Genomic DNA, 13,658 nt, shown 5'->3' on the forward strand with positions numbered 1-13,658 from the left:
ATAATAATTAATAAATACTTGGTAATGGAAAATAACAATCTTTGATCTATTTTTTTTTTCCTTAACATTTTTTTTTTAAATAAATTCACTAAAGTATAATAATTGAAACCTGCCCTGCCACTGATGGTATACTATTTGGATATCTATTCCCTTTTAAGTAAGACACAAAATACAGAAACATTATTACATATAGGAATCTAAATAATTCATTTGTAAATACAGTTTACATTGGTAATTGTAATTAAGCAGTTGTGATTCTTACCTTTGGTGTGAATTTATTTTTATTTACAACAATAATACAGTATTCCTGTTAATGAAAAACGCTATATCTCGCTCCCTCTGTGTAGTATTGACTTATATGTCCCTTTTGATAAAATAAGATCACATAAAGGGAATTTCTTTAGCAATATTAGCTGCTTTAAATTATTAGTGTGTGTCACCTTTGTATTACTGACCCTAGCTTGCCATGTATTTAACACCTGCAAATGTGTTAAACACATAGGTTAATTTTTATGTGTGTAGAAATAGAGGCACTGGTTCACAAAGAGTGCAGAGGGCAACCTGACAGAGGTTTGACGCAAAGTCCCCAAGGGTTGATGTAAGAAATGTTGGGAGAAACTGTAGGATGGCTGCAGTTTCACCTATTCCAGAGGGGAGTATTACTCTTTGAATTTATATCTACCTTATTGTTAGACACTATACTCAAAAGCGTTTGTGTCTTATTTTGTTCTTTTGCTATAGGTTAATTCTTACTCTGAAGTAGCCAATTGCAGCTCCCAAACAATACTTTATCTATGTGTTTAACCCCATTTGCAGGGCAGGTACTATTTCCTTGAGGACGTCAATTAGTTTCCAAACATCTCCATTTTACCATCTCATGTCAGTCCCAGGCCCATAATTACCAGTTTAGTCAAAAAGTATGAAGTACATTTCCTCATAGCTTTGGTGCATGACATATTTTCACACTCCACTCTCAGAGTTGTTTGTTTCTTGTACTTCTTTTGTGAAAACAATGTCTCTTGTCTATCAACAGCTCTGAATCAGTGTTTAGATTTTTCTTTGTATTTACAGACATTTTTGTTTTATTTTATTTTTTTAATAAGGATAGCATATGTCTGCTTTAAAAGCTTCATGTGCTTATTTTTCTCTCTCAGGCATTTGTTATATCTGTCACATCAGACTTCATTCCACGCCTTGTGTATCAGTATATGTATAGCACAAATGGGACCATGCATGGCTTTATCAATCACACCCTTTCATATTTCAATGTCAGTCATCTTAAAGCTGGGACCCAGCCAGAGAACTCGCAGTTTGAACAAGATGTTGAAGTCTGCAGGTAATGTAACATAACAGAAATAAATATAACAAAGGTCTAAAATTGAAATATGAATCCAATTTGTTTCCATGAAATAACAATTTATAAGTGCTGATAAACATTTTATGTGAAGTAAGTGTAATTTATTTATTTATGTTGCTAATTATTGTACTTGCAAGTATTTATGACAGAAATCAGAATAAGATCATATGCTATATTTTTGGACATGTCAGGTTTTACACCTTTTGAAAGATATTTGTATTAGACATGTTCGGTTCGATTCGGAAATTCTGCAAATTCGGAGATTCGGATTGAACCGAATTTCCGAATTAAAATACTGCCGAATTTACCGAATAAATCCGAATTAGTTCGGATTTATTCGGTAAATTCGGATGGACTTGGATTACACTAGTATTGTACAGTATATTAGGTTATATCACTCTGCTATGGGTTACACCTAATATACAGTACAATACTAGTCTAATACACAGCACACATACCGAAATTCTGAATTTCCGAACCGAACCGAATCTAACAGAATCCAGCCAAATTTTTTCGAATCCGAATGAATCCAAAACGAATCCGAAACGAATTCATTCAAAGTTTTCCGAATTCGAATCAATCCGAAACGAAATTCGAAAACCTCTGAACCGAACCAAAACAAATTTTTCGATCATGCACATATCTACTTTGTATGCTGGCTTGAGATCCAGTGCTATACTGTTATAGAGGGGTCGAACACAGATAGTATAATATAGCTTAAACACAAAGGGATAGATTACAAGTGAAGCACTAATTTAACATGCGCCTGTAAAGGGGCAACTTTGCCCGTTTATGGGCCTACGTTAAACAACCAGTATTTATGTGTTTTGCTGTATATGCACTGTACATATTTAACATTCCAATGTTCTTCACTTACAGGAAAATTTCCTACTTATTGTAAATATATATATATATATATATATATATATATACCTGCATATTTTTACCTATAGATATATAGGTATAGCTATGTATTTTACATTAACATTCTCACATTAAAAATATCTATAAATCTATCTATCTATCTATCTATCTATCTATATCTATGTGAAGAAAATAGGAGTGGGAAAGATGCATTTTTTGCATCGGATTTTGCAATTTATATTTAATGCGGACAGGTTAGCGCATGTGAACATTTAGTAATCTTGCAGCATGTTATTGATATAATAAATATAAAATATTAGAAACAAAATATTATTAAACATACTGTAAAATATTCCATAGAATATATCTATATTTTTTTACAGTATGTTTAGTATTTTTTTATAATTTGTATTATTTTTTTATGTGTATGTATGCATACTGTATATATGTTAAAGACCTTTGCAGTACTTTTCTTCTTTTTTTTTTTTAACACTTGAGACCTTGGGGCCTATCTATCAAGCACCGAAAGGAGCTTGACGGACCGTGTTTCTGGCGAGTCTTTAGACTCACCAGAAACAGCAGTTATAAAGCAGCGGTCACAAAGACTGCTGCTCCATAACCCTGTCCGCCTGCTCTGAGCAGGCGGACAGCAATCGCAACAATTCAACCCGATCGAGTACGATCAGGTTGATTGACACCCCTTGCTGGCGGCCCATTGGCCGCGAGTCTGCAGGGGGCAGCGTTGCACCAGCAGCTCTTGTGAGCTGCTGGTGCAATGTTAAACGCGGAGAGCGTATTGCTCTCCGCATTTAGCGATGTCTTGCGGACCTGATCTGCACTGTCGGATCTGGTCCGCAAAACATTTCTTAAATATGCCTCCTCATATCTTTGAGCCCTTATAACTTTTTTAAGCAATATTTTTCTAAAAAAATTTTTTTAATCAGACATTGTTATAATGAGTGTAATTGTACTTTAAAATCTATTTTTGATGTGTTTTGTGAAAAAAATGTTGTCTCTCGTAACTGCTAACCAGAGCTCTGAAGTCATGATAACGATGCGTTTACTTTCAACTCTTAATATTTGCCATATTTCCTATGTGCGCAAAGAGCCGTAAAATACCCCTTATCGCTCTTGTGCTATACTTAGTGCGCCACTCGTAATCCAATCTTAAATGAGTGTTTAAAGTGTTTTTCAATATGGTGATTCAATTCTGATGCATATTTACAATCCATTTCAATGGAAATGTTCTATAGTATATGCAAAAACTTAAATAGACATGCCATGATGTCATGTGACAAATCCAAATATTTTTTTAACTGAACCCGCTACATTATTTTATATTCCAATGATAAGAAATAATTTTCTATTTTATTAAGTGAGACAAAGACACACATTTTGTGTTTGGCAAAGCCTGCAATGATGATGTGATGGCATATCTGAGTATTCCCATATTTATTAATGTATTTTTATCTTGAACATTGTCTCTCTATCTCTATCTCTATCTCTGATAGACAAAGCATACTGTGTGTGAATGTCTGAGTTATACCGCACAATTCTTGCAGTGATCTAGATCACAGTATAAACAATGCCTATCACGCCTCCACTCCACAGGGAATAGTATAACGATTCACATCGGCTGCACAGACACACAGGGTTGTCATGGCAACTGCTAAGCAAATAATTGCAGCATGGATGTGCAGGTCATGTAATTCAAAGCAAATTCAATACTTAGAATGGGTTATGGTGGTTTGATCTGCACCATCTAAGCTCAATGTGCCAAAGAACAAATAAACATATATGAAAGATCTAATAACCACCCAAATTTGCCATCACCGGTATAGGCAGTCATACTCCAGCCAGATTATTCAAGTGGTTGCTAAGGCAACTCCCAAACCAGAACTTCGAAGAGCAAAGTGTAATCACGTTGGGCATGGCAAGCTATACACAGAAATGGCAAAAAGGGTAGAAACAGCACCAATGGTAGGACTCTCAATCCCTATGGCTCAGAGGACTCTCACTAAAACATTTCTCCAAGGTCAGTACCGTAAGCAAAAGGCCCATTCAGGCCAAGCAGAGAAATAGAATAGAATAGAATAAATTACAGGAATGCCTGCCAGTCCAGATGGGTATTTAGACCATTTGGCACCAGTGTCTGTAGATGATATGTCCATCTGGCTTCCCTCTGTAAGAGTGCTCCAGCCCGATCACCCCCCCTAGATAGGGGCGGAATATGATCGATTATGGTGTATTTCAGATCCGACACCTTATACTATGGCTAGTAGTGTGGATATATTTCCTGGAGCCTGCACCTTCCAATTTACAGATGCAGATCTAATCAGATTTAGTTCTTTCACTAGATGCCAAACAGTTGAGAGACCTGCTCATATTTACACACAGTTGCTGAAACTTAAACAAAAAGAAAAGGATCTTAATTTACATGGGACATATCTGTCCGAGTACCATCGTAGGGGCCATATACCTAGAGGTTTTAGGGTAAAAAATGTCCCTACGATTGGTAGAAATAACCCTGCTTTTTGCGACAAATGGTGTAAAATAGAAAATAAATGCAGTTTGGATTTGATTTTACTAGTCATCCAAGAAGTGGGCAGACTCTTATCACTGATAAAAGTGGAGATCGCAGCATATGAAGAACAGCATCTGGCAAAGTTAACCTCTGATACTAATGAGGATTGGCTACAGAAATTAGAGGAACAAACAAAGAAGTATGAAGTGGATTTAATTGAGTTTAAGAACAAAAAGCTAGACGCTGTGACGAATGACTACCGCGACAAGCGGGTATACCTGTGGCTTCTACCTGTACAAGAAAGACAAAGACAACGTCAATTCAGAGCTCGACGCCAGAGGTATCAGAAACCCAGAGATCTGACTACAGTAGAGAGCTCGGGCTCAGGGTCAGGCTCAGAGGGAGAAGCTATTGCAAGCACTAGTGGGAAGGTGGAACATCTAAGCGGTGTAACCACACGCTCAAAAAACTTGGCAGGAAAAGATCCAAAATCAGGAGAGGCGGATACAAGGAAAAAGCCCCCAGCCATGCCACAGAAATAACAAAAGAGGACATTGTGGTTAACCTGAGTGACCACCAGCTAACGGCCCTTGAGTCTCAGGTTTTAAACAAGGGTCTGACATTTGTCCCTACCACTAGTACGGATCCATTTGATTTATACATCGATTCAAAGAAATTTCATAGACAATTGCTTCTGAAAGAAAAATTCTCATCCAATCAGGAGGAACATAGACATTTCAGGAGCAAGTCTAAGTATACCCCTCAATCAACCAATGCCAGCATCAACACATATATGAACTGAGTATGGATGAAATGGAAAAGTCAGTCAAAGAACATCACAAGGATACCTTTAACAATTTTACTAAGCTGGAGTGGGCCGCTTTAAGATCACTTACAAATGACAAGAACCTAATAATCCGTGAAGCGGACAAGGGAGGGGCAATAGTCTTACAGAATTATGTAGACTACAGGGATGAAATCCTTTTACAACTGGGAGATGTAAAGACCTATAAAACTTTAATAGGTGACCCCACGGCATCTTTCAAAAAACGGATAGATGAATACCTACACATGACCTATAGCAGGGCTTTTTGGACAAAACAACTTTAGCCTATCTTACCGTTGAATACCCAAGGACTCCGGTGTTCTACACCCTTCCAAAGATTCACAAACAGTTACAGAAACCACCGGGGAGGCCGATTGTCTCCGCGATTGGGTCTTTATTATGGCCCATCACCACTTTTGTGGATCATTTTCTACAGCCTATGGTGGCTAACATGCCCTCATATCTCAAGGACTCAGCCTCTCTGTTATTATTGCTAACCATGATAGATGAAGTCCAGCCGACGGATCTACTTGTCACTCTTGACGTAACAAGTTTATACACCGTCATCCCTCATAAGGAAGGTATACGGGCTGTATCAACACATCTGCTAGGTATCCTTATATTGGTCCACCAGCGGAGGTCTTGTTACATCTCTTGGACCTCTGTCTCAGTACAAACTATTTCAGGTTTGAGAACAAGTTCTTCCTCCAATTAACAGGCACAGCAATGGGGTCCAATGTGGCCCCATCCTATGCGAACCTGTATATGGCAACCTTTGAGGAATTCGAAACAGACCTGTTTGGGAATGAGCATATTAAGGTCTTTAGAAGATACATAGATGACCTTTTCCTGATTTGGAGTGGGAGTATCCAAGAATTGGAACTTTGGTTCAAACAGCTCAATTCTTCTAATGAAGCATTGAAGTTCAAGATACAGTACGATCAGAACCAAATTGATTTCTTAGATGTGCGTTTGTACAAGGGTGACGGCAGGATACAGTCTACCTTATTTCGCAAAGAGACCGATCGAAATGCTTTATTGCATTATCGAGTTGCCACCCCCCAGCCTTGAAGAGGGCCTTACCCAAATCACAGTTGCAGAGGTAGCCAGAAATAACACCAATGAGGATAACAAGATGACTCAACTAACAGAGATGCAGTCTAGATTTGAAGACCGGCAATATCCCGTTAAATTATTACGTGAACAATGTCATTCCGTACTGAATAATGCTGCAACAACAATTAGGCCAGATGATAAAAGAATGACTTTTGTAACGACGTATACGGGGGATAAAAATGGAATGTCCTCAGTAATCAGAAAACACTGGGACATCATAAATAGTGACAACACTTTACCTTTTTACAACTCACCCACACCGAGAATAGGCTACAGGAGGGCAAGATCCCTGAGGGACCATCTGGTGATAATGATCCGCAAAAAGCATATAAGAAGACAACGTGGTTGGACACGAGTAAACCTGGGGTATACCGTTGCCTGGGATGCACAACGTGCAGCGGATTGATCACCGGCTCGTCATTTACGCATCCCCACAGGAGGAAGGTCTACAAACACAGGTACAGGCTAACGTGTACTACAACATACATTGTCTACTTGCTCCATTGTACATGTGGCCTGTACTATGTCGGAAAGACTGTTGACGACTTGTGTACCCGCATGGCGAACCACCGTTCGGCCATTAGGCTGGCAATAAAGAATGAGTGTTCGGAACAACCCGTTGCCAGACATTTTCAACAATTAAAGCATAAGGTGTCGGATCTAAAATACACCATCATCGATCATATTTCTGCCCCTATCTAGGGGGGGTGATCGGGCTGGAGCACTCTTACAGAGGGAAGCCAGATGGACATATCATCTACAAACACTGGTGCCAAAGGGTCTAAATACCCATCTGGACTGGCAGGCATTCCTGTAATTTATTCTATTCTATTCTATTTCTCTGCTTGGCCTGAATGGGCCTTTTGCTTACGGTACTGACCTTGGAGAAATGTTTTAGTGAGAGTCCTCTGAGCCATAGGGATTGAGAGTCCTGAACCATTGGTGCTGTTTCTACCCTTTTTGCCATTTCTGTATATAGCTTGCCATGCCCAATGTGATTACACTTTACTCTTCAAAGTTCTGGTTTGGGAGTTGCCTTAGCAACCACTTGAATAATCTGGCTGGAATATGACTGCTATACCGGTGATGGCAAATTTGGGTGGTTATTAGATCTTTCGTATATGTTTATTTGTTCTTTGGCACATTGAGCTTAGATGGTGCAGATCAAACCACCATAACCCATTCTAAGTATTGAATTTGCTTTGAATTACATGACCTGCACATCCATGCTGCAATTATTTGCTTAGCAGTTGCCATGACAACCCTGTGTGGTCTGTGCAGCTCATGTGAATCGTTATACTATTCCCTGTGGAGTGGAGGCGTGATAGGCATTGTTTATACTGTGATCTAGATCACTGCAAGAATTGTGCGGTATAACTCAGACATTCACACACAGTATGCTTTGTCTATCATGTCATTTTGATTATTGCTGTATGCTTTGTAGTTCCTTGGTCCTGATATATAAACACACAATTCTCTTAGTAAGGATTTCCACGCCAACTTTATTGTTATAAAGGTTGCCATGGCAACCAAGTTGCGGTTTATGTAATGCCAGTGAGAAGAGATGGGTGTTTATAACATATGCTAAATGTTTCACTATAATGTGCTTTTGTATGTCTTGCACGCACTGATTGCCCTGCTGATAGTAAGTTTGTACATGTGTATATTTGGTTGCTATGACAACCAGCAACGGTCCGTGTAAGCCATACAGAATATAACTGCTGTGATGTTGAAATGCAAATATTGCACCCCTATGTTATGCCTCTGACTTGCCACAGCATCACTTGCCTTTTAATTATTTTTTTGTTTTTGTTATGTGCTTCTCAGTTGTATACTGGCATGGCCCACGTTGCCCGGGATGATGATGTCACCACTAGGAGGCGGAGCTACCCGGGAGAGCGTGAAAGCTGAGACAGTTCACTGTTCGTTTGGTGTATTTAATGGGTGTTGGGTAAGTACTGTGTAAACACTTTTTTGTCTGAAGACGGACTATATTATGTCCGAAAACGTTAACACTGATTAAAGTGATTTTGGAAAGTCCGATACAATAGAACCCGCTCTAAAAAGGATATAAAGTGTATAGTAATGGATCACCTGACAAATTGAATACCAGCAGGTGAACCAGTGCACGGAACCCAAATGCTATAATATAGATTAAATAAGAAATTCAATTAGATGGGTTAATCCAGCACAAACTAAATATAAATCACTGTAACCATATTAAATGATTGTGTAAAAAATGCACAGGGAGCCACCAGGTCAGATCAGAGAAAAAAGCTAAGCATTTATTAATTCTGTACCATCCTAAATAGATTACCATAAATGTATAGTTTCAAATAACCATAAAAGAAAAAGTACAATAAATGTGAGCAATCCTAAAGACTAGGGAAAATATGGCCATGTATAGTTAAGTATACCGGTATATGATGGAGTATATAGATAACTCGAATCACCTAAGTCTAGACTATATCACAGTAATTCATAGCAAAATATAGATCTATTCATTAAAGTGCACAATGTTAAATTTCATATAAGATATCATCTAAAGCAACAATAGTCATATATAGTAAATGACAATGTTATCATAAAGCAGATAGTTCCACACTCAATTCAGCGTGATATCTTGAAAACATATGTACAGTTCCCGGTGTGCAAATGCATATGACATATGAAAGGCAGTTCCATAGCAAAGCAAAGATGCATATTAAGCACACAGTCACTTGTTAATAATGCTATGAAGAAACTTGTTATAGCATAGGCAATTGTAAAGCAGAGCCAGGCGAAAAAGCACAAGAAATCCTGAGTGCATAAGCAGACAGAAAGAAATCAGCACAGCGTCCATCAATAAATGAACTAGAGACCGGGTTTTTCAAGGCTTAAACAGCCTACAGCTCACCAGACCAAGTTTAGCAGTCCTCTTAACGATTCCGCGGTCAGAGCTGCCCCTCCGTCTCCCTATCAAGTAGACTCTATGTTCCGTTGAATTTCACCTGTTGAAACCATACAGGCCGATATCATCCAAAGTTGGCGCCCCACGCCTCCAGCTTCACAGAGGCGTGACCTTCACGCTACGCGCGTTTCACCCTTAGTAATTAGTGTTGGGCTTTTTCAAGCGTCATAACATTGGTTGCATTTTAGCAACTTATATAGCCATCTCATGATTAGTTCCGGTGAAATATACTGTATTGGATTACTCACTATACTCACACATACTCATTATGCTTATTTACAAAACAAACAAATATATACATATATCTATATGAATTCATATTATAAATTAGAGAATGGGAATTTGAAACAAAGTATTTAATATTAACTCAAATTATAATAGGACACTCATTATATGGAAAACCATAATACCCATATACTATCTATTTACAGACAGATCATACAACCCAAAGTTGTCTGTATCATGGGAACCTGGGCATAGCGAACATATGCACATATAAATGTGACATTGGATTCATTCATCCTATAAGAATTAAGAGAATATAGTGGGAAATCATTTTAGCTTAGAAAAGGAATTTGAAATTTAACATTGTGCACTTTAATGAATAGATCTATATTTTGCTATGAATTACTGTGATATAGTCTAGACTTAAGTGATTCGAGTTATCTATATACTCCATCATATACCGGTATACTTAACTATACATGGCAATATTTTCCCTAGTTTTTAGGATTGTTCACATTTATTGTACTTTTTCTTTTATGGTTATTTGAACCTATACATTTATGGTAATTTATTTAGGATGGTAGAGAATTAATAAATGCTTTGCTTTTTTCTCTGATCTGACCTGGTAGCTCCCTGTGCATTTTTTACACAATAATTTAATATGGTTACAGTGATTTATATTTAGTTTGTGCTGGATTAACCCATCTAATTGAATTTCTTATTTAATCTATATATATATATATATATATATATATATATATATCGTGACTAGAGTTGCCCACCTTCTTTATAGAGATGGTAAACTTAGCCGACTTCACACTTGTATTCATATGCAAAATAAAAAAATGAAGTGGACTTTCATTCATGAAAACATGCAAACCGCTCATTCTATTTAATTATTTAGTCTGAAATAGTTGAAATGTAATATACTTTCCTCCTCCTGTACCACGGCCGCCATTGATTTATTTTACCCATGTGTTTTGAAATACCAATGACAGCCCAGGCAGTCTGCAACACTGATATCATCAAACATGCCCTAAGTTAAAGATACGCATGCGCTAGACATTGGATCGATGACTGACAGTACAATAACATGTATTTGTGCGCATGCGCGAGTTTGATTTATTTCAATCAGAAACATTGTTTTGAGGAGATCGTAGCTGGCAATATTGTATAAGGCAAGTACAAACATCTGATTTTTTCTAATGGTGTGTCTCCTTTCTAGCTCAAGTTTTCAATCCGCTGCTTATTATATAAAATAAGATTGTTGTATATACTATCTATATATTATATCTATAATAGTACTCCAACAATAATAATAAATATAGCCTTACTTCAAATTATATTTAGAATCGTAGATGCACAATTTATATATTAATATGTTCGATTTCTTTTGTATTCTGAATTGATCGGCTTATCGTTATATATAGAATCGATGCAATGTCCATAATAGATTATGTATACTAATAATTAGTATGTTATCCGTACTAGGAGAGAATACGACATATGTTTTGTTTTAAACTTTATTTCTTATTTTTTTAAATAAACCGGGTGCTCTCTAAATTTATTAGTTACAAACATGAACATCATTAATTTATCCTGCTATCAATATATATATAATTTATAGTTATACAACTAACGATTAACTTTGATTAAGTTTCCGTTTAAATACTGTCTTCCAAAATGCTGCGCTAACAATGATTACAATGTATACAATACATTCAATACAATGTATTGAATACGGAATGAAACGCATGCGCATAGCTAAAGTTGAAGATTTACATTCCAATACTATGATGTCGCAAGGGGTGGTTCTGCTCTCTGTCATAGAAAATAACAGGAATTAATGATGGGGGCGGAGGAATTAGCAATAACGCTCTGTGAGTAAAACATTATTTATTATAGAAAGCAATCAAATAAACAAGGAAAAAACATAGAAATTTAGGTTAGACAGAACTTAGGATTAATAATATATTTCCCAAATATTCAAAATTGACCATCACTTTAATAAAGCCTAAAGAGCACAAGTAAAATAATAAAGTGTGTCTGACTCAAGCGTTCCAGGATGAAGGCAAATACTGTCCATGTTATGAAAAACATCTGTGGACAAGATGTGAACTAGAATTATTAAACCGGATCTTTAACCCTAATGATAATGACACATAGAGCAAAGAAAATAATGTGATATAAACATCATGGTAATCACATTAAAAATACATAGAAAGTGATGAAGTAACACTTTATCCATTGGTAAACCCCTTCCTAATTCATCAGAGCTTTTGTTTGCCTTATAAACCACTGAGCTCATTATAAACTGTTATACAATTCCATTGTTTTGATTCAAAACAAATCAATTACTGTTAAATCATCTACTTCCGACACTGCTTGCATTCTCACATAAAAATGATGATACTAGAGCCTGCCTGCACTTTGAAAATGTAAACGGGTATTGTACTGTAATATTTGTTTCCCCTTGTTCACAAATACTTGTAATACAAGCTGCAGATTATAAAGGTCTAGATTACAAGTGGAGCTCAAAAATATATTAAGATCACACAAGGAAATCAATTGTTCTTCTATTATTGTGCTCATATTACAAGTCCAAAGTTATTTTTATTGTCTGAACGATAGTCTAGGACAGAAAAAACAAACCTGTTAATATTATTTTTCTCTATATATAAAAAGTCCATTAGTTAGTTTGGGAAATTGTAATTCTGGGTGGGAATTCAATGAGCAAAACCTGATGTTAAGATACAAAAATTGCTCTCCCACCCCCTACTGGAAGGTTACTTTCTCTTTGTGCTTTTGGGTTACATTGCTTTTCTAAAGAGAATACTGCACATTTATTATAGAAGTTAGTATCAACAAGCAAAAGGCAGCTATTTCAAATGTCAAAGCAGAGGTAAAGGTGTTATCTGCAAAAATTTTAATTCACTCCAGCAGGTAGAACGGATACTTGATAATATGTTAAAGTGGCGATAATTTTACAGTAAAATGTCACTTTAATACTAGCATCACTTTAGAGAAAATGATTGTCTTATTTAGTGATGTCATTTTGTTTTTTTGGGGGGGAGTTTGAAAATCAAACACAACAATGGGGCTGATTTATCAACCTCTGTACGGAGCTTGATGCCCCTTGTTTCCAGTGAGCCTTCAGGCCTGCTCTGAGGCTACGGACAGAAATCAACCCGATTGAATAAGATCGGGTTAATTGACACTCCCTGCTAGCGGCCGATTGGCCGTGAATCTGCAGTGGGTGGCATTGCACCATTTAAAAATACATAAGTAAACAAATAAATAGTAAGTCCTATTATTGAATATAACATTCCGATATTGAACACAACACTTGGATATTTATATACTGATTCTCAAACAGTTTAATATAAATCTATGGTTATCAATATTCATGTGCAATATTTTAATGTCACATTCAAAAATTAAAATACGTTATTGGATATTCAAATGTTAACACTCTTTCTAAAGGAACATTTGTATGAAGGAACAATTGTCACATGGAACATTTTTTTATACAGTTATCCATTACTACTTATGGGTTGTTACAACCAGAAAGATAGATTGATTAATTGTGCAATTTCAAGAATGATAATATCAGACCAATGTGTTCTTTAGAACTGGGAGAGAAGTCATTTAAAAGCAGTGAGAAGCACAAATTCATAGTTTTGGAAAAATATAGGCTGTAGTGTAAAATTTCTAACCAGGCTGTAATCTTCCTACCATACCTAGACAATGAAATAATTTGTTGTCATCATACTCTAGTGTAGACGTGTAATGTGGG

The 13,658-nt window shown here is 36.6% G+C and overlaps 1 protein-coding gene across 1 annotated transcript in view; it reads left to right on the forward strand.

Moving 5' to 3' along the window:
• The window catches only part of ANO2 (anoctamin 2), an 850,080-nt gene that overhangs the window by 807,939 nt on the left and 28,483 nt on the right, over nt 1-13,658 (forward strand). The window contains exon 24 of the mRNA XM_053718733.1: nt 1,155-1,336. Coding sequence (XP_053574708.1) covers nt 1,155-1,336 — 182 coding nt within the window. The remainder of the gene's footprint in view (nt 1-1,154; nt 1,337-13,658) is intronic.

This window comes from Bombina bombina, chromosome 6 (assembly GCF_027579735.1).
Source record: "Bombina bombina isolate aBomBom1 chromosome 6, aBomBom1.pri, whole genome shotgun sequence".
Classification (NCBI taxonomy): domain Eukaryota; kingdom Metazoa; phylum Chordata; class Amphibia; order Anura; family Bombinatoridae; genus Bombina; species Bombina bombina.